This window comes from Marmota monax, unplaced genomic scaffold, assembly GCF_021218885.2.
Source record: "Marmota monax isolate L192 unplaced genomic scaffold, Marmota_monax_Labrador192_F-V1.1 WCK01_AAM20220418_F8-fsc00096, whole genome shotgun sequence".
NCBI lineage: Eukaryota > Metazoa > Chordata > Mammalia > Rodentia > Sciuridae > Marmota > Marmota monax.
In genome coordinates this window covers 6,737,022-6,759,440 of record NW_026695236.1, presented here as the reverse complement: position 1 = coordinate 6,759,440, position 22,419 = coordinate 6,737,022, and the positions used below count along the sequence as shown (strand labels likewise).

The window sequence follows — 22,419 nt, the reverse complement described above, 5'->3', positions numbered from 1 at the left end:
TTTATTGATTTTTCTGATAGGTCATGAGAATTACCAAGATGATTAGAAATTTTCAGGAACAGTGGAAAATGAGACAAGGGCAGTAAAGAGGTGCTGTACAAACATAAAAGGGAAGAAAGGAGTCAGCAAATATAAATCCTAGCCCTGTGGGCCTTGCAAAAAAATCCAGAGGATGACATAGTGACCCTTTCTGCATTGCAGTTAGCAGTGTATTATGACATGTTAGTCTAAGATACAAGAATAAAAAACAAGGTGTTCTCTTTGAGGGATATTTTAGGTAGAGATAGGACTGAATGATTTTTCAAGATGCCTTCCAGCCTTAAGATTTAGCATAATATGAAGCACTGGTACTTCAGATTTGGGAACTTATTTACAAAAATCTTAAAAGAAATTTAATCAGAGTTGAAAATACTTAGCATGATTAATTATTTTTCTTTTGAACAGTCAATGTAGGAAGATGAAAATATGTGCTAGAATGAAAAATCTCATTTCTTTTTTCTTTTGTTGATAGGAAGATGACTCATGTGAGTCCAGCAAAGAGAAGAGGCGAGTGAAAAAAAAGGTGCCTTCTGCGGGAGTGTTTGTAAGAAGGTACTAACTAGTCTGTGAAAAAACTTTAAATAAACTTGCTGGATTTTCTCTTTAAGAAATCAGTATAAATATAAATGTATAGCAACTCTTCTCAGAATTGTTCTGATATGCTACTATCCCATTTCTGAAAGTGGAAATATTTTATCATAGTGATTTAAAAAAAATTTTTTTGTAGTTGTACATAGAATGCCTTTATTTTTAAAAATTTATTCTAATTTGCTACATATGACAGCAGAATGCATTATAATTCATATTAAACATAGAGCTCAATTTTTCATATCTCTGGTTGTACACAAAGTATTTTATTTGTTTATTTTTATGTGGTGCTAAGGATCAAACCTAGTGCCTCATGCGTGCTAAGCAAGTGCTCTGCCACTAAGCTATAGCCCAAGCCCTATCATAGGAATTTTTAAAATTATATTGATTTACTTGTACACTCCCTCCCAAAATTAATTTTTATATACCTACTTAAGGAAGTTAAAAGTTATGAGCAATTAAATTTGTAAAATATAAATTGTCCAGTCTAATAATTAAAGGAAATCTAGTTCTAGATATTAAATTTATTAAAAATTCTGTTATGACTCCATAATAGGATTGTATTTCTTTCACTTTCTAAAGTACTATTTACAGCTGCTGTTGTGTTTATTTATTTGGTATGGGAACTGAACCCAGGGGTGCTTAACCACTGAGCCACATCCCCAGCCTCTTTTGTTTTTTATTTTGAGATAAGGTCTCACTAAGTTGCTGAGGCTGCTTTGAACTTGTAATCCTTCTGCCTCAGCCCCCCAAATTTTGCTGGGATTACAGGTACGTGCACCATGCCTGGTGTGCATATAGTTTTAACATTTTTCTGTTTTTCAAATGATATAACTAATTTTACAATAGCAACAAAATATCTCACTTGGCAAAGTTTTATGCAAACTGAAAGTTTGCTATTATTAAAAAAGCATAATATGTGTTGCTAAGAATACCCATTTAAATAATCTGCTTCAGAATTCAACCTTTGTATGTCTTGCAAGCTTTAGAAGGAGTATAGTTAAGAAGCAGCCTGGACAGGATAAGAAATACATGGCTTTATTATTTTTCTTCTCTTTAACCCCCACTTCAAATTAAGATTAGTTGTTCTTTGCTGACTTAAAAAAAATGTATGATATATAGTTAGGTTCTGATTTAGTTTCCATATTTTACCTGCCCTTTGTTTCCCTTTTTTCCTTTCATGAACTAGCAAAGATTGTGACTATCTTGGGGGCTCTGTCTAGATCTGATCTTTTTCTGAATATCTGATCACTAGCTTTTGGCTTCATTGGCAGTAGCATTCTCAACCACAATATACCAGCTTGTCCATTCTTGGTATCCTTACATATACTTTTCATAGATGCTAAAGGACAATTTAATCTAGTATCATGAGGACTAGTTTGCCTTCAGAAGAGTACACTGGATTGCTAAGACCAGTTCAGGCTGGTTAATGGTGTTAAAATAGATCAGCTTGAGCTGGGAATGTAGCACAGTGGTAAGGGGCATGCTTAACATGTGTGAGGTCTTGGGTTTGGTCCCTAGCACCACAAAAAATAAAGGAAAAAAGACTTAGCTATTCTCTTGATACTCCTTATATTCACTATTGTTAAGTTTCTCTGAGGTTTCCAATGGACTTTGAATCTACAATAATATGAAGTAGATATATTTTATAGACAGATTAAGTGGTTGTACCTAGGATCACATATTGCAGAGCTGTGGTTCTAACCTTAACAGCGAAAGTTCAGTCCTCATTCTCATTTACCACTTCTGGAATTCCAAATGCAACATTTCTCTCATCTTCTGGGATTATACAGATTTATTTTCCCCCTCTAATTATTGACTCTGGAGTTAATCCCAATAAATTGTTTTATTTGCTTCTGTTTTTTTCAAGTCTATGTCTTTCTTATCAGTGAGGTAGGAAATACCAGAAGAACATTGTAATAGAAGCATGTACCTGTGGTAGAGGTTTCCTGGTTGTCCCCAACATCTATTCTTCTCTCTTCTATAGTTATAGTACCTCCTGGGGTTTCTTGCTGCTCAGGATAAGAACTTAGCTTCCCTAGCATCAAATCAGATGGAAGTTGTGTCCAATAGGATGTGAACAAACATAGTATGTTATATACCTTAGGGTCATGCCCCTAAAAGGGAAAGGGTTTTCCACCTCCTGCCCATTTCTTCTAAAATGTAGATGTGGTGGTGAGTCACTGGACATTATAAAAATGAGTAAGATGAGGAGGAGTCAGGACCCTGACACCATGGAGCTGACACATTAGCCCTTAGGATTCTTACACTGGACTGTAAGAGAGAAGTACGCCTGTTTGCCATAGAAGCAGAACAGAATGTATATTCTCTATAGGGTGTTTCCAAATAAGAATAGGGATGAACTGAGCTTCTACAGCCTGTTTCTCCTACCAAATTTACAACTGGATAAGTTACTTTAATTCCTTAGAGCAGAGTGGAGGAGGGGTTAGAGTGATGACAATGTTATGATGTTCTTCATGTGCTATTCCTTCTCATGGAGGAAGTCTTCCATCTGGTTACAATTTAAAATATATTATTGTTTAAATAACTTATTGTTTAATATCTCCACTAAGATTATTAAGTTCTATGAGAATTAAACATGTTTACCGCTGTGTACACAGGGAGCTCACACTCTTTGGCACATAGCAGGTTGTCATAAGGATTAAGTGAATGAAATTCACTGTAGTTTATTACAGTGGACTTTAGCCTAGATGGTCTTTATTAATGTAATAGAAATTTATAATGTGTTAAGAACTTGTAGATAAGAGATTTTGGAGATAATGAATCAGAATGTAATAGGATAATGTTAAGATATAGAGTTTTGTTTTGAAAACAACTTAGCAGTTAGATCTTTGAAGAAAATCCTTTGATTCTCACTCACTGGACCATGTGCATGAGTCTCTTCTGATAAGTGTCCAGTTACTTAGCCTATTTATTGATTGGGTAGTTTGTTTTTTTTGGTGCTAAGATAAGATAATATTACTCAGCATATTTTCTATATTTTTCCTATCTAAAAAAACAAAAAGGCAGGTTTCAAATTATCACTATTTGCTGATGACATGATTCTATACTTTGAGGATCCAAAAAATTCCACCAAAAACTTCGAGATTTAATAAATGAATTCAGCAAAGCAGCAGGATATAAAATCAATACCCATAAATCAAATGCATTTCAACACATCACTGATGAATCCTCTGAAAGAGAAATTAGGAAAACCACTCCATTCACAATAGCCTCAAAAAACAAAAACAAACAAACAAACAAAAAACAAAACCTGGGAATCAATTTAACAAAAGAGGTGAAAGACCTCTACAAAGAAAACTACAGAACAATGAAGAAAAGAAATTGAAGAAGACCTTAGAAGATGGAAAGATCTCCCATGCTCTGTATAGGCAGAATTAATGTTGTCAAAATGGCCATACTACCCAAAGTGCTACATAGATTCAATGTGATACCAATTAAAATCCCAATGTCATACCTCACAGAAATAGAAAAAAGCAATCATGAAATTCACTTGTAAAAATTACAGACCCAGAATAGCCAAAGCAATCCTTATGAAGAAGAGTGAAGCAGGAGGCATCACAATACCAGACCTTAAACTATACTACAGAGCCACAGGAACAAAAATGGCATGGTATCAGCACCAAATCAGACAGGTAGACCAGTGGTACAGAATAGAAGACACAGAGACAAACCCACATAAATACAGTTATCTTATACTAGACAGAGGTGCCCAAACACACATTGGAGAAAAGATAGCCTCTTCAACAAATGGTGCTGGGAAAACTGGAAATCCATATATAGCAAAATGAAATTAAACCCTTATCTATCTCTCACCATGCACAAAACTCAAAGTGAATCAAGGACCTAGGAATTAGACCAGACACCCTAAACCTAATAGAAGAGAAAGCAGGCCCAAATCTTCATCATGTTGGATTAGGCCCTAACTTCCTTAACAAGACTCCTAAAGTGCAAGAAATAAAATTAAGAATCAATAAATGGGATGGATTCAAACTAAAAAGCTTCTTCTCAACAAAAGAAACAATCAGTGAGGTGAAAAGAGAGACTATAGTATGGGAGCAAATTTTTACCACACACATATTAGAGCATTAATATCTAGGATATATAAAGAACTCAAAAAACTTAGTACCAAAAAAACAAACTACCCAACCAATAAATTAAATAGGCTAAGTAACTGGACACTTATCAGAAGAAGATATACAATCAATTAACAAATATATGAAAAAATGTTGAAATCTCTAGCAATCAGAGAAATGCAAATCAAAACTACTCTAAGATTTCATCTCATCCCAGTCTGAGTGGCAGTTATCAAGAATACAAGAAACAATAAGTGCTGGTGAGGATGTGGGGGAAAAATCACACTAATACATTGCTGGCGGGACTGCAAATTGGTGCAACCAATCTGGAAAGTAGCATGGAGATTCCTTAAAAAATTTGGAATGGAATCGCCATTTCATCCAGCTATCCCACTCCTCAGTTTACACCCAAAGGACTTAAAATCGGCATACTGTAGTGACGCAGCCACATCAATGTTCATAGCCAAATAGTGAACACAACCTGGATGGCCTTCAATAGATGAATGGATAAAGAAACTGTGATATATATTCACAGTGGAATATTACTCAGCATTAAAAGAGAATAAAATTATGGTACTTGCAGGTAAGTGGATGGAGTTAGAGAATACCATGCTAAGCAAAGTAAGCCAATTCCCCAAACTAAAGGCTGAATGTTTTCTCTGATAAGTGGATGCTAATCTATAATGGGGAGGGGGGGGCACAGGATGAGTGGAGGAACTTTGGGCTGGGCGGAGGGGAGGGGAAGGGGTATAGGCATAGGAAAGATGGTGGAATGAGATAGACATCCTTACCCTAGGTACATACATGATTGCATGAATGGTAATGGCATGACCCTACTTCGTGTACAGAGAAGTGAAAAATTGTGTTCTAATTGTGTTCTACAATGAATCAAATAGCATTCTGCTGTCATGTATAATTGATTAGAAATAAAAAAGTTTTTAAAAAAGGTAGGGTTATTTTGAATGACTGGTTGACTGATTACCAAACTTTTAAAGCCATTGCCAAGGAATTATGAAATATTCTGAAGTGTTTAACATTTTCTTACTGTGGCTTCTTAATGTGGATAGAACTATAGAACTAAGATAAAAATGACAGTTTGTAATTTAAAAAAAATAACATATATATTGTCATGAGACACTAAATTAGAAAAAATATAGGGTTCCCAAAAGCAACAAAATAAAAACCTGAAACCTGGATTTCCATATAAGTTTCCTGGGAGTAGGCTCTATATATACCAACAGATGTTTGCTGAATTTAAATGAATCATTCGGAAAAGTTTTGTCTTATAAGTTTAAGATGGGTTGATTTAAATTGTTTTAAATTGAAAATCAAGGATAAACCCTGGTTTTTATATGAAAAATTTAAAAAATAAAAAAGTAAGTATAATGATCAGAATAACTTCATAGATTTTTATACTAGTGGTTAGATACTGGAGCACACATTTTAAAAATTATTGTTTACTTTTCTTATAAAAAGAAAATAATCTCCTGTTATACAGTGAGACACTTTCAAAACCAAGCTACTTTCTTTTTTTTATTTGTTTTAATTAGTTACACATGACAGTACGATGACCTTGACATATCATACATTTGAATCATATTTTCTTATAATAATCTTTTATTTGATACAAAAATTTAACTACAGTACTTAAAATCAGGAGAGTTAGGTCCAGTAAGCATGTAGGCTAAGGCATAGTTTTCAAATTTGCAGCACATACCAACAAAATTCTATTTGATTTACAAAATTCTTGAAGCAAATACAAGAAAATTTTAGTTCAGTTTCTATGAACTATCAAAAGGATGAGGACAAAATGCCCTTCTATCTCAAATAAATCAGGGTTTGGATGACAGCTTTTCAAACAAATAAAATACAGACACATAAAATAAAGATAAAATACTTAAAAATACTTCTCTTTAGTCCACGCATACTTTGAATAATGTTGTTGTAAATTTTCTGCAGCAACTGAAAATGTTCAAAGAAACTCCTGGTGTAGTATTCTACGAAGTCAATAGCAGCCAACAGTAGGATAGTTAGTAATACTTCCAGAATCTATAAAATCCCAATGCTATTGCAAGACAAGTGAACACTGAGGCTGTAAAAAAAAAAAAAAAAAAGAAAAAAGAAACTATATTACAAGTCAAATATTCATTATTATTTTGCAGGGATTAACAGAATAATATTATTTTCAATTTAGATGAATAAAAAAATAAAGGAAATAAATTCTGTACCTTGTTTTTGTTTCCTTAGAAAACTAAGATAAAGATAATAATTAATAACACAGTATTAAAGCCAGTTATTTTTATTTTTGGTAACAGGGATTGAACCCAGTGGAATTTAACCTGAGTTACATCCCCAGCCCCTTTTCACATTTTATTTAGAAACTAGGATTACAGGCATGTGCCACTGTACCTGGCAATACATTATTTTTAAAAGCTTCCTAAATTTTAAGACAGAATAAGGATAAAAATAAGTTAGAAATGTAGATGATAAGTCAGAATCTATAAACAGTATTTAAAGTCATTGACAATAGTGTAACAAATGACTAAAAAATTATAAACTATTTCATATTACAATAAAATCATCTTTCTTATGTTAAAAATAATTATGTGTTTAGGTTAATAGAACAGGCATTAATATATCTATGGGAAAAAAATTATATGTGGTTCTGGGGAGAACCCAGGGCCTTGTACTTCCTAGGCAAGTGTTCTCCCACTGAGCTACACTGCCAGTTGGAGAAGAAAATTTATATTGTCTTTTCCATACATTTTAAAATAATTTCTCAGCTGGGAACAGTGGCCTGTAGTCCCAACTACTTAGGCTGAGCCCAAGAGTTTGGGGAATCCTAGGTAATAAAGAACCCATCTCTTTTAAAAGAAAGAATTCTCTCATAATTACTAAAAACTTAAATTTTATTTATTTTTTTAAAAGTTATTAATAAATTATTAATTTAATTTATTAAAATTATATTATTCATTTGGACATAATTAAAGTAAAAGGAACAAAGGTAACTAGGAGTCAAGAGATGACAGGTACTTAAACATTATCTCACTGGAGTTTTTTTTTTTAAATAATAGTGTCTAATACTTCACTACTTATGAACATCTGTCACAACATTGTAGCAAGCACTTAGTAGTTAACAAAACTATGTACAAAGTATGGAACAGCTTATAGAGAAAATTGGACCAAGTGGTAGTCATACCACACTTCTGAGTCAAAGAGTAAAAATGTCAGTATCTTCAAAACTTTTTAGTCCCAATCAACTCAAGAATTCACACATCTAGAGTTGGGTTCCAGTCAGAACCACCAGGCATACACAGCCTAGTGACTTCAGCTCTAAAGATCATTTGATGAGCTCTTCTATCTCAGTTGTCATATTGTTAGTTAACTGATACAGATTTCCATATAAATTTTATACAAGGAAAGAATGGAGATTTCAGCTGACTTAATAATTTACTCCCCATAATTTTGGTCATAAATTTATATGAAAGAAGTAGTCTAATGTTTATGGTTATGAATTCTTCATTATAACCAGGCTCTTTGTGACTTAGTTGAGGTTTTCACCCTACAGTTGACAGGAGAAAAAAACTTAAATTTTAATGAAAACCCTTAAAAAAAAAAAAACTTCAGAGAGTAGAGGGCAGAAAAAGCATAAGGCTTTTTGATTAATATACCACCTGCTTTCCCCCCTTTATTTGTGGTGCTTGTGCATGCTAGGCAAATGCTCTACCACTGAATTACATCTTCAGCCCACATACCACCTGCTCTTTATGTTACATCATTTAAAAAAAATAGTTTTAGATGTTGGTGGACCTTTATTTTATTCATTTATTTAGGTAGTGCAAAATCGAACCCACTGCCTCACACATGCTAGGCAATTGCTATACCACTGAGCCACAACCCCAGCTCCATATTACATCATTCTAAGAGAAAACGTTTCAGCCCCCTTTAAGAAGTTAAGGGGGCTGGGTATGTGGGTCAGTGGTAGGGCTCTTGCCTAGCCTGCACGAGGACTTGGGTTTGAACACAGCACCTTTGGAAAAAAAAAAAAAAGGCTTTTAAGGATTCTCTAATCTCCAGTTTGTTTAAAAGGCCATGAAAGCATCTTTAAATGGAGAATCTGAGATAAAGGACAAACTTTTATGACTAAAGACACAAGAAATTAGCTATATAAAATAAAGCGATTTTATTTATAATGTATAAATCTAATTTACACTATTCCACTTAATTGGGCTATTTAATGTAACTTAGTTAATGATAAGATCAGTTCCTCATTTTTAAGAAATGAAATTAGGCCTAAGATACGTAGGGAATCTGGACATTTGAGAAGAAAGAATAACATTAAGAATATATTAGGCTGGGGCTGTAGCTCAATGGTAGAGCACTTGCCTAGCACATGTGAAGCCCTGGGTTCAATCCTCAGCACCACATAAATAAATAAATAAATAGGATAAAGGTATTGTGGTAAAAAAAAGAATATCTTGTCTTACTGCAATTAATTATACATTATCCAATTTGATCCTGCTACTATTTACCATGTGTCAGGCAGTGTGCTAAGTGATTCCATACATTACCTTATTTAGATATAATTAAAATCCTATGAGATTAGTAGTATTATCCCTGTTGTTTAGATGGGGCAACAAGCCCAAAGCTATATGACCAGCAAATGGTGAAGCCAGGATTCAAGAATAGGTATACCTGACTCCAAAGCTTTGTTTTTTGAAAACCATTCTGTTAGCCTTATTTGTACTGTGACATTTGTAATTTTTTTTAAAAAAAGCTGTTTTGTAGTTGTATATGGACAGAATGCCTTTATTTTCTTTATTTTTATGTGGGGCTAAGGATCAAATCCAGTGCCTCACATGTGATAGGCAAGGGCTCTGCTACTGAACTACAGCCCCAGCCCTGTAATTTTTTTTTTTTTTTGAGCCACATGTGGCTATCTAGGTGATTTTTATTTTTTGCTAATTTAAGAGCTGATGAATTTATTGTGAGGAGGAAAGTATTTCATTTCTTTGTTAGAATACAGAAGTGTTTCCAAATTTAGTGTCTCTTTATTTCTTGTGTCTCTTTTATTTCTTCTTGTTGTCACTACTAATAATCATGAAGACATACCAAATTATTTTTAAGTTTGCTGTTTACCTTCTATGGACTGTCTAGCAGTAAACTTACATATATGTAAAATGCTTAAATAATGCTTTTGACAAGTGGCTCCTGAATTGTGCCCAGCCAGACTGCGGCATTTGGTGGGCCGCACGGGGAACAACTGAGGGTAAGTGATAAGGTAAACTGCTCGCCCCTGAGGGCAGGGCGAGAGGATGGGTAGCCATTTTAAAATTATTCTTTTGTTTTGCTTCACTTTTGTTTTAAGTTGCCTGTCCCTGGAGATGTGTAAGATGGAAGAAAAACCACTCACATCTGAGGAACAGATAGGGAGAAAGTACGGATGGACATTTCAGGAGGCTATTATAATGATTTTGTGTTGTTCCAATTTTGTTTCACTCTGTTTGTTTTGTTAGGCGTTATCTTGTTGGGTTGTATTATAGTAGAAATATGGGATCAGAAATTAGTAAAAAACAAACTGAAAGAGTGTTAAGTAAATTGTTAGAGGAAGGAGGCATCTCAGTAAAATCAAGAGCAGTCAGGGCATACCTTGATACAATACAAAAATGTAGCCCATGGCTTTTTAAGGAGGAGTTGTTAAATATATCACAATGGAACCATCATGGTGAAGATTTAAAAAGAATAGAAAAGAAAAGCCCAGGAACTCTGCCAGTTGGCACACTGACATTGTGGGTGTTGGCATCTTGTTTGCTTAGTCCAAAGCCTTCAGTTCAGACAAAGGTAGAGGAAGGAGAAGACATATTGATTCAAGTAAAAGAGAAGGTCTCTCAAGTTAGTCAGAAAGAGGAAAAGATTCAAGTAAAAGAGAAGGTCTTTCGAGCTAGTCAGACAGAGAAAGAAAGTGTAAAACAGAAAAAGCCATCAGGGGGAAAGTTACAACAGGAGACTGCTACTAACCCCTTTCTATCACCAGAGGGTGTAAGTGTCCAACCAACAGCACCACCTCCATATGCTGGGAGGCCCCCCCAACCCCTGCAGTTGATAGTTGGGATCCTGAGACAGGATCTCAAATATTAACATGCCCTGTATTTGAGGCAGGAGGGCAGCGAGTTCACCATGCTTTAAATTTCAAAACAGTGAAGCAGCTAAAAGAGGCTGTAACAACCTATGGTCCTCAAGCACCCTTCACTGTAAGCATGGTCGAATCCATTAACAACTTGAACATGACGCCAGCAGATTGGGCTAATATGTGTAAAGCTGTGCTAAATGGAGGACAATACCTGTTATGGAAGGTTGCTAATGAGGAATTTTGCAAGGAGACGGCTAGGCGAAATGCAGCAGCTGGTTATCCTCAGAGAAATCTAGATATGTTGTTAGGAAAGGGACCTTATGAGGATCAGCAGCAACAAATTGCATATGATCCTGGTGTATATGCACAAATTGCTGCAGATGCAGGTAAGGCATGGAAGACTTTACAAGGACATGGAGGTTTACAAGGTCAATTATCTAAGGTAATACAAGGAGCTAATGAACCTTATGCTGAATTTGTAGATAGGCTTTAGTGTCTCTTTATTTCTTGTTCCTATTATTTTGGCTTTTATTTCTTCTTGTTGTCACTACTAATAATCATGAAGACATTCCAAATTATTTTTAAGTTTGCTGTTTATCTTCTATGGACTGTCTAGCAGTAAACTTACATATATGTAAAATGCTTAAATAAGCCATGTGCCTGGTAAATTTCCCACAAATGTTAGCTTTTTATTACTATTTATCTGCCCAGAACAGAATATTCTACAATAACACAGATTAAACAGAACTACCATTACTTTACAGCTGTTGCTTCCTCGGCAACAGTGATCTGGGCCAAAAGGAACTGCAACCCCAAGAGGGGGCTCTTCAGACTATTTCCTGGGATTTTTTTGTATTTGTTGGTGAGAGTAGAATGACATTAATGTAGGAGCTACTGGTGGTAATGTTTCCAACTCATAAAGTTAGTGTGGAGAAAATGAGGACATTCAGAGCAGAATACAGAGTAAATTCTGTTTCCAGTTATCCTTGTTAGGATATGCCACTGACTTTTCAAAATTTATTAATAAGCCTAAACTAGTTAAAGTTGGATATATAATATTTAAAATTAAAAGATTACTGACTAATGTAAGCTGGGATACCGATTAACCAAAGTGATTAAGATACATTGATATCTTCTTCAAGGGAAATGCAAGATCTTTAATGCTGGGACTCTGACAACTGAACTAGGAGTTTTTATTCCCCTTTTATGACTGAATTTAATATGTGAATCTCAGATAAACTGGGTCTTACAGGCAATTATCTCAGGTATTCTAGAACCAACAGATCCACTCATGACATTACCATCCCACTTGTTCAAAGTATGAGATTTTAGCTTCTTAAAAGGCTTACCATTAACAATACTAGTAAGTAGTACATATTTATAGATGGATAAGGACGGAGAAAAATGCCTCTGTATTGTATTGTTGGCTTTAAACCCTCAGTAAAAAACAGAAGGGAGGATGACTTAGAACGAAGTTTTTCTAAATGACTAACTTGTTAATTTTTTTTTTTTTTTTTGCTATTGCCACTAAGTCTATTCAATTCTGCTTTGTGTATCTTCACTTCTGAATGAAAGCTTTTTGGAACTCATTACCATCTTATGTTATTTTAAACTAAGATTACAGGTAAACACTCTGTAGGAAGCTGAGTCCACCTCAACACATTCCTAACCTTTGTAACTTTGTGATCAATTTTGAAAGAGGGAATGAACACTCCAAACTGGGCTGTTTTAGAATTTTCCTGGGTATTAAAACTGATGTCTTTAGGTCCAGAGATGTTTTAGTAGAGTTTGTTTTAGTTGTTATGTTTTAGCCTTAGAATTGTTTCTTCAAATGAATCTTTAAGCAGAAACCCAATGTTTTAAAGAGATAAAAGTTGAGTCATTTTAATTGCATATCCATGCATCAGCTAGGGCTCAGGCTCATTTTTCACCTCTCCTAACACCCCAACACCAGTGGTGGCCACTGAGGAAACTGCTGATAGTATAAATCAGGATTTTTTTCTGGATGGAAATTCACTAATACAAAGTTTTAAAATATTATCTTTTTGACCCCAAATTTTAAATGGGCATGACAACTTATTACATAGGAACACTAGCATAAGCATATGAAGATGGGTGTATGTATGTGTATTTATTCAAACATACATATATATGGTTATTCAGTGGAATACTATTCCTAATAATGGGAGGAAAATACCTGTTAATAAAGTATTGGGTAAATTATAGCATTTTTATATTATGCTTTCTAATAAAAAGACATCTAAGTATGTACTGAAGTTCAAAAATATTTAAAACATTTGATTACCTTTGTAGAGTTGACTGTCATATATAGTTTTTTTTAAAGGTGTATGTTATATTTATATACAGAAGAAAAGATACATGCTACTAATAGTAAATATACATCAATAGGAGATTTGGAAGGCTTTCGCTGCTTTTGAATTCTATAAACGATGTATAATTTAAAAAATATTACTTTTTATAAAAAGAAAGAAAAAGGACAAATATCACTTGACTAGTGTATTCTTCATAATTCATTAGGGCTATATAATTGTTATGTCAGATAGTAATTAAGGAGCTTAGTACATGACAAATAATCTAATTTGGGGGTAGTATCTGTGCTCAGGCAATTGAATGAAGAAGTTAGTTTCAACCCTCCATTACCCTTTGCTTGGTATGGTTTTTAATGGCCTGTATCTACTTTAGTGTTCTTTTTCTCTAACCCCACTCAAATCCTTAAGGAAGAATATAAGCAATAAAAGAAATTTTTCATTGTATCTTTGTATCATTTTGTCCTTGGGTTTATATATTTCTTTGCTACCCATGTGCTTTTTCCTCTCAGTAAGTTGCACAGAGTTGCCTGGTGAGTTATATCTTGGGATTGAAGCCTTCTTCAAGCATTACAGGGGACTAAGCACTAAAAGCATCATTATAGCTTCTCCTTTTCTTCTGCTACCTACATGGTTACCTTGAGAGGTAGGAACTAACAGGTCCAAAAATTGAATGACAGTATTCCTTTCTTTGACAGTCTTACCTGCAAGATAACGAATTGTCTCAAGTTTATTAGACTCCATCAGTGTTTTTAAGGAAGCAATTTCAGTGTCAATTTTATTACTGGTTTCTGAAATAACACTTTTGGTTTGAGTATCCTGTAGTAAGCAAGAATAAGAAAGACAACTAAATTTTGTTCCTCTGTGGAGATATTTATGTGCTAATTTTGCATTATAAACATTTTCATTGGGGAAATACAGTAAAAGCATAGTGGTATTAAAAAAATTCAACGGACACAAAGGTACAAACCACATTCCCCCAATTTCCACACTGGAAATAATTTCTATCACATGCTGGGCATATTCTACTAAAAACCTCACATAAGACACTTGAGACATAAATATATAAGATGATAAATGGAAAAGCGAAAATTTTAATACTAGAACTATCACTTTATTGTGTAAAGTGCTTAGGATGTTATGGTTAAAATTTTAGATATTATCTGCAAAAGGAAAAAAATCCCAATATGTAATATGAACCAATATAAAAGGAACTAGCAGAAATATCTAATGGTGAATATAAGGAGCCAGAACTCAGAAATCAGTTGTGAAACAATTTGCTTAATTCCTTATCTACTTTCTCTGGCCAAGAAGTAAGAGTATAGGATTCTTGAAGACATGTAGCCTTCCCGTCTATTAAAATTTGAGCATAGTAATGTCTCTTCTATATTAGAAAGCCAAATGACTTATAACTTTTTAAAAAAATTTTGTTCTAATTAGTTATACATGACAGTAGAATGCACTTTGACACATCATACATATATGGAGTATAATTTATCATTCTTCTGGTTGTACATGATATAGAATCAAACTGGTCATGTATGTACACAGGGTAATAATGTCAGATGGCTGTTAAGAAAAAGAGTAGGCTGGGTCAGAAAGCTGGGGTTTACTCAAGCCACAGAATTTAAATGATGATTAAATTTAAGGATTATTGAGAAGGTAAGGTAAGCAGTAGTTTTAAATATAGGGTTTAGAATCCAGGTTCTTATCCCAGCTCCACCAGTCATTAACTCTGTGATCTTAACTTGTCTCATTTTCCAAACTGGTAAAATGGGAATAATAGTACCTACTTTCCACAGGCTGATACAAAAATTAAGTAAATTAGTAGAAGTAAAGCATGTAAAACAGTATCGGCAAGAAATATTTGCAATAAATATTTTTTTAACAAATTTTTAAGATAAGTATTTATTTAAACCTAGGCACTTAAATACCAATAGTGAATAGTGAATCTTTGTCTTTTAAGACACAGTTACTGTCTCTGCAAAAATAATTTAGGTAAAAAAAGTGTGCTATACAAAAATCTTGATTCTTAGTGTAATGTCAGAGCTCATGTACAACCACTTATTTGGGGGCAGCTTCCCACAAAGTGCTGGCTAACTATAGTAGCTATGAGGAAATCATGGATTTTATAGGGCTAGCTTTATAAAGTCTAAACTTATAAACTGATACATATAAAGAAAAGTATGAAAGAGAAAGTTCTACATACTACTCCCTTACCTTTCTGGTAAATTCTGTGGTTGTTTCCATAAGTTGCTTTTCTTGATCTGTAAACTAAAGGATATGAAGCAGCAGGAGATTAAAAAAAAAAAAAAAAAAGACTAAAAAGAATTAAAAAGGAATAAGTAACCAAAAAACTACATTTAGAAGCTTATTACCATATCTGTTACCCTGCTCCTTTCCAGGTTGATGTCCAATTTATTATCTGCTCTGATTCTACTGGTTTCATTCTTTAAAGAAAGAAAATATTTAAAAAATTATATTGTAATCAATATTTATTTGTCTGATACTAAAATGGGAAAAATTTCACTTACCATTAGTTGTTGTTTAACTTGGTCTAATTCAATTTTCATTTTCTAGGTAAGAAAGATCATAAACAATTAGCATGAAACCAAAACCCATACTGATTCATTTAAAAAACATCTGAGACTCTAGATTAGCAAAATTTGAATATCTATCTTTCTATATACACTCATACATACATACATATATATTTATATAAAATATAAAAATATATACACTAGTGAATAACAACAAATTTCTGATTACAGGAACATACTTTTAAGTGAAAAGACAATAGAGGATCAAATAAAATGGAAAACATATTATTTTCAGCTTTGAGTACATTATATTATGAGCTATACAAGAAATTGTATATAGTATGTAAGCTCAAAGACTTTCTTTTATGTGAATTTTATGTACATAAAATGCAATTCTTATTCTTCAGTATGTAAGAAATTGATTTACACATAAAGATTAGGCATTGATAAAACAGTGTATTTTTAATCTAAAAACTTGTTTAGTAACCACATAAAGTTATTTGGTCTTATTCACCAAGTAACATACTGAAAAGATCAGTTATTTGTATCAATAATAAATTATATCACCTCATTCTCAGCTCTCAGATTTGCAAATTCACTTTTCTCTAGGATGACCATATCTTTCCTGATGGAATCCAAATGAGCCATTAGCTGTTGTACTGTTATTTCCTAGAAAATAAAATAAAAATAACCTAGTGATCTAGGAATGACATTATTTTATTCATGAATTATTTTCATGAAATTTAGAATAAGTTAACCAAATGTTTAAAAAAAAACAAAACAACATATAACCCTACAGAGATTCAAGAAGAAAAATGCATTTCCCAGTGAGTAAAATTAAATGTTTAGGTCTAAACATTCTAAAAAGAATTCCAATAAATTACTTACTTAGCCTCTAAAAGTTCCTCACCAAAGGATTTATTTTGTTTTTTGAACACATAGATAGAAAGGGTTTTATTACCTTTTGTTACTTTTTATTTGAGGGATTTTTTTTTTTTACCATTGGAAAACGGTAAAAGGTATTGAAAAAAAATTAATGTCAGGGACTATAACAAAATACATAGATACTTGTTTAAAATAATTATTCTTTATCGGCACAATATTAATTTTGTTTAAATTCTCTCATATCTTTCCTATGTTTGGCACTACCAAGAATATACAAAAGAAAAGGTGGCTTCTATCCAATATACTTAAAAGCTTTTGCTTTGCTAAGAAGGGAAATTTTTGTAGTAATAATTTAAGGCGGCTTTACAAAAAACCATAATGGTTACCATTAATCTTAAAATGAGGTAGCTTACTGACATAATTTATTGCTCTTTATTAAAAGATAAATCAGATAATTGTATATAACCTTTTGAAGAACCCTGTGTAATGGGTTTATAAATAAAACAAAAAAGCCCAAACAAGAACAGGATCATTAATCCCATTTTTAAAGTTACAATTTGTGATTGGGGTACTTTGTTGGGGTTGCAGTCATTTTTTGATTGGCATGAGATAGAAAGACCATTTGAAAGCTGATGACTTTTAGATAGCAGAGGCTGTAACATTTTCAGATATAGCTCAGTGTTCAAAGGGTCTGGAATGCACATCTCTCCAAAAACAACTTTCAGATGAGACACACTCATAAAGCAGAGTTTAAAAGTGTGAATTGTGGAGTTAGACTCTCTGAGTTTGAACTCAAATTCTGTCATTTTCTTTTGAGATTCTGGGCAACTTATTGAACTTCTTTCATCTCCTCATTGGTAAATGGAAATAACAATACCCACACCTTACAGAGTTTTTTATTTTTAAGATTAAGTAAATACTGTATATAAAATACTTTAAATAGTTCTTGGCCTACGGTTAGTATCCAGTAATTGTTAGCTATATATTATTAATGGCATAGTGATCTAATGGCTGAAGTAGAATAGTCTTTGACTCCAGTATTTTTATGTTGAGGATGTTTTGACTTAAATATGAATCCTACACAATATAAATGTTTTCAACTGTGTTCAACAAATATCTGATTCCTATGCCTTCCCTAACCCTCATATATTATTGGGAGTGGGGTTCATTTTCTTTTACTCATTTCTGCTTGAAGTATTTATGAAAATTACCTGAGAGGTCATTACAGATGTGTCCTCTAGGGGCTTTCACACCTGTTTCCCCAATACCATTATAAAGGAGTTCTATGACATTAAATATAATGCATTTTTATTATTGAAAATACATATGGAAGAAATGTAATTACAGATTTCTTATAGAGTTTGAGCCCGAGAATAAGGGATTGTATAGTAGCTGCTTTTTACTTCATTCTTAACATACAGCTGTGACTCATACAGCACAGTGTCTATCTTCCAGAACTTTAAATAGGCCAGGTATGGTGGTGCATGTGTGTAATCCCAGTGGCTCAGGAGGCTGAGGCAGGAGGATTGCAAGTTCAAAGCTAGCCTCAGTAATTTAGTTAGACCCTAAGCAACTTAGTGACATCCTGTCTCAAAAAGTATAAAGGGCTGGGGATGTCGCTCAGTGGTTAAGCACCCCTGAGTCCCATCCCCAGTACCAAAACAAACAAACAAACAAAAAAAAGACCCCCCCCCATTTAAATGGAAAGATATTATTCATTATTAAGTGGTCAAACTTATTAGAAGTATGATCTTTATAACTTTTGTGAAGTCATCAGAGGTTGAACAGATTTAGTGATCTGAAGTAATCAAGTAGTTAGCTTGTTTGCTTGAACTTAGCTCTATGCTTCATGACATCATCTTTGTGCCTTATTATATGCTAAAGGTCAACAATGATGTTAAGTTCAAGAATGGAATGGGATTTTAACTTCACACACTAGAAATTTGAAAAAAGCCAAAAGTTTAATAGTAATATTCCTATACATAATCCTATATTTTATATGTAATATTAAATGGTCTTGGAAGCATCTTGATTCTTCAAATTAGTTTTAATTCCCTGCTTATATTATAGGCAAGTTTAAGAACTTAAGAGTAAATTACTTTTTATTTAAAATGTCAGTAGCTCCTTCTGACTCTGTTACGGATGCAATAATTGTTGGCTTTTTCTGTAGTGGATTTACTAGTCTGCTATGAACATGAAAAATTAAGCTAAAATGATGCAAACGCAAATTTAAAGGATATGAATGTTTTAGTTTCAATGTCTAATTAATAGGAAATGATAGTAAAAATCTTTGTTTTAAAATATTTTTTCAGCTGTAGATGGACACAATGTCTTTATTTTTATTTATTTATTTTTATGTGGTGCTGAGGATAGAATCCAGTGCCTCAGCCCATAGTAAAAATCTTTAATAGATTCTAATGTTATGTAAAAAATCCTATCTTTTTGTGTTTATGTTTTGAAATATTTATCTGAGGGAAGAAGTCTAAATTTGAAAAACTAAAATTAAAAAATATAAGTTCAGAAGAAAATGGATTTTTTTTTTTTTTTGGTAGTAGAGATCAATCCCTGGGGTATTTGGCCACTGAGCCACATCCTCAGCCCTTTAAAAAAATTTTTTTTTTTTTTTTCCACTTTGAGACAGGGTCTCACTAAGTTGCTTCACTTAATTGCTGAGGCTGGCCCTGAACTTGTGATCCTCCTGCCTAAACCTCCTGAACTGCTAGGGTTACAGGCATGTGTCATCACACCTAGCACAAAACAGATTCTTAAACAGTTTTACTGTGCTCCTTACATCTTAAGTTTTTAGTAAATAGTTGACTTTAAGAATTTGTATATCCAGACTTCTTAGCCAAGCAATTTATGAAGTCTTTCCCAGCCATGTTAGTTTAATCCTTTCTAGCTTTTGTCTCTGAACTACAACATATATAAGACACGAGTAAAATGTATCATATAGTAAAGAAAGGTTAGCTCTTCTGTGATAGGCTTTCCAGGGGAAAAAACTTTCAATAACAATCTGCTACCATCTCATGATTTAAATAATTACCTCACACAATGGAAGATATGACAAAATTCCTTCTTTGTATTATGCCATAATCTTGTTAGGACTATTCTAACTTTTCAGTCTGTCTAGAGATACAGACTTTACTAAAGATCTTTCTTCCCTTCCCTTCAATTCTTTCTCTTCCCTCTCTTCCTTTTCTTTCTTCCTTCGTTCCTTGAAAAACAATCATCTATGAAACTGTTGGAGATAAAAATGAATATAGTACCTGTTGAGCTTGAGTGACCATCTCTTTATAGATAGTATCCAGGCTGACATTTGATAAAGTAGTTAATGCTGATACAATTGTTTCTGCTTGTGCTTTGTCAAAACCTGTAAGCAGCAAATAAGTATGTCTTTTTAAATGTACACATCTTTATCAGAACAGACCACTAGAATAACTTTCCTCAATATTTAAGATTTGTTTTATTTTATTTTTTTAAATGGTTATAATTAAAAACTTGATAATGCTAAATTACTCTCTAAAAGTACTTTATAATTTTACAATTCTAAATGCCTCCCACATCCTTAGCAACTTGAGAATATTACTGGTCTTTGTTTTTGAGTATATAATTGGCATAAAAATGGTATTTCATTATTTTAGTTTGTACTTAATTCTGTATGTCCTTGGTTAGTAATGAGGTTAAATACCTTTAATATATTTTTGGTTATTTTTTTAAAAATTGTTTTTTTGTAGTTGTGTATGGACACAACTGTTCTATTTAATAAGTAAGATATAATAAATGACTAGCCATTGGATGAAATATATTAGATTTCCTTAGTGAAATTCCAGATAGATTAAAAGCTGAACATAAGAATTCCTAGGAATCAATAAGAACAAGTAAAAGCAATTAGAGGAAAATGGGCAAAATATAAATATATAAGCAGCACACAAAAAAATATAACCAGGGCTGGGGCCTGTAGCTCAGTGGCGTAGCACTTGCCTAGTATGTCTGAGGCACTTCATTTCCCTCATGTGAAATGCCTTATCATATGCTACATTCATATCCATGTGACTTTGAATACTATTTTGTTCTATTAATCAATTTCTCTATTCCTGTGATATCACATGTTAAATTGCCACTTTTATATTTGGTATTTTGTGCTTGACTTTTTGTGATCCTCGAACATTTGTATTTCCATTCAGATTGTATTATCAGCCTCTAGTTTTTTTCTTTTTCATTTAATTGGAATAATTTTGCACCAAATTTTTTTACAGCCCTTTTTCATTAATATATCTTTAGTATTTCCCATATCAGTCAATATTCTTCAAGCAATACCATTTTTAATGACTGTAAAATATTCTATTGTGTGAAATGTTGTAACTACTTAAATAGTTACTCTTAATTGCTCATAATAGCAATAGTCTTACCTAGGTGATTCATAAATGCTATTAAGTTTCTTCCTTCAAGAGGTATTCCTGTATCTTACCATGAGTTTCCAAGTCCTGAACCAATGCATGGGTATCAAAAGTTAATTTCCTTTGTTCTAAAGGAGTTATGTCCACTGGCCTTCTGTCATATCCTTCCTTGGTTGTGGTGGTCAAGAAATCTGAAAAGAAAAGATAATTTTTTCCCTCCTTTTAATAGCAGATAGAGGTATCATACTTTGGCTTCTAAACCATTTTCCCCACATATTTAAATATAGTTCTAACTCTTCTATTTAGGAGTTTTGTAACCTCACACAAGTTAATTGGACCCCTCCATGCCTTTCTTTTATCTAAGTCTATTTTATTATTCTGTACATAGCAAACATTCAATGTTTTTCTTTTAGTAATTAAAAATGTTTTGTTAAGAGCTTGTCTAAAATTGTAATATGATACGTATCAAATGCTTTTGAGATCATTGTCTCAACTCTTAATTACCAGAGAACAGAAACTGCCCAACTCTCTGTAGTCTTCAGAAATTTCTCAGAGCTATGGAAAATTTTTATACCGATATTCCTATTTAAAGTAGCTTTCCATATTCCCACTCTCCTATATATCCATGGTGTATTTCCTACACAGTTTTCAGCTCTAATCTAATTATTGTTTGCTGTTTGTCTCTGAACTAGAATTTAAGTCTTAACTGTTTTTCATTACTGTATCTTCAGCACCTAGTGCTTTCGCACATAATTGTATCACATTTTGTCATCAAATCAATGAATTTGAATTAAAATCCTGAGTATTTACTACACAAGCCCTAGGAAATATGTATCATTTTTGAAATAACTTGGTTTCCTGTTTGAACAAATTTCCAATTTTTAGCCTAGACAAAGTATTATCCTTTTTAATAAACTGATTATGAATTTTTTAATAAGGTCTTTGCTTTTGGGGAGAAATCTGCCCATATACAACTTATTTAATATTATTATGTATTAAGAAAATAACTGCCTGTTAGTATAACACAAGATACTATCCTAGACTGTTTATATTACTAACAAGTCAAGGCAGCGTTATTTACATTTTTAGATTAAAAAAACCACACCTAGGAAAGGAGAGGGGTTTGTCTATGGTCAGAGAGCCAATGACAGATTTAAGATTCAGACTTGTATTTTTTAAAGATTATTTTTAGTTGTAGATGGACACAATAATTTATTTTTTTAAATGTAGTGCTGAATATGGACCCAGTACCTCATATGTGCTAGGCAAGTGCTCAACCACTGAGCCACACCCCCAGCCTCCAGACTTAGGTTCTTTTGACTTCAAAGCTCATGTTCTCTCCATCACCCTATGTTGTGTCTCTTATTTATCCTAAGCCACTTAATAGGTACTTAAAAAGCACAGCTGCAACTCCAG

At 33.0% G+C, this 22,419-nt stretch overlaps 2 protein-coding genes across 3 annotated transcripts in view; one reads left to right on the top strand and one right to left on the bottom strand.

Annotated features, from left to right (window-relative positions):
- Ankrd42 (ankyrin repeat domain 42) overlaps positions 1–2,488 on the top strand; it is a 58,901-nt gene extending 56,413 nt beyond the window's left edge. The window contains exon 12 of the mRNA XM_046439317.2: positions 512–2,488. Coding sequence (XP_046295273.1) covers positions 512–598 — 87 coding nt within the window. The 3' untranslated portion in view covers positions 599–2,488. The remainder of the gene's footprint in view (positions 1–511) is intronic.
- A 3,756-nt stretch (positions 2,489–6,244) lies between these two features.
- Ccdc90b (coiled-coil domain containing 90B) overlaps positions 6,245–22,419 on the bottom strand; it is a 180,013-nt gene continuing 163,838 nt past the window's right edge. The window contains exons 2-9 of one of the 2 annotated variants that reach the window (XM_046439321.2): positions 21,075–21,194; positions 19,873–19,976; positions 16,289–16,390; positions 15,716–15,757; positions 15,560–15,631; positions 15,402–15,455; positions 13,886–14,000; positions 6,245–6,816 (exon numbers count right to left, since the gene is read on the bottom strand). In XM_046439321.2, coding sequence (XP_046295277.1) covers positions 6,755–6,816; positions 13,886–14,000; positions 15,402–15,455; positions 15,560–15,631; positions 15,716–15,757; positions 16,289–16,390; positions 19,873–19,976; positions 21,075–21,194 — 671 coding nt within the window. In that variant the 3' untranslated portion in view covers positions 6,245–6,754. Of the gene's footprint in view, positions 6,817–13,885; positions 14,001–15,401; positions 15,456–15,559; positions 15,632–15,715; positions 15,758–16,288; positions 16,391–19,872; positions 19,978–21,074; positions 21,195–22,419 lie in introns of both variants that reach the window. The other variant, XM_058577399.1, reaches the window with a different exon arrangement.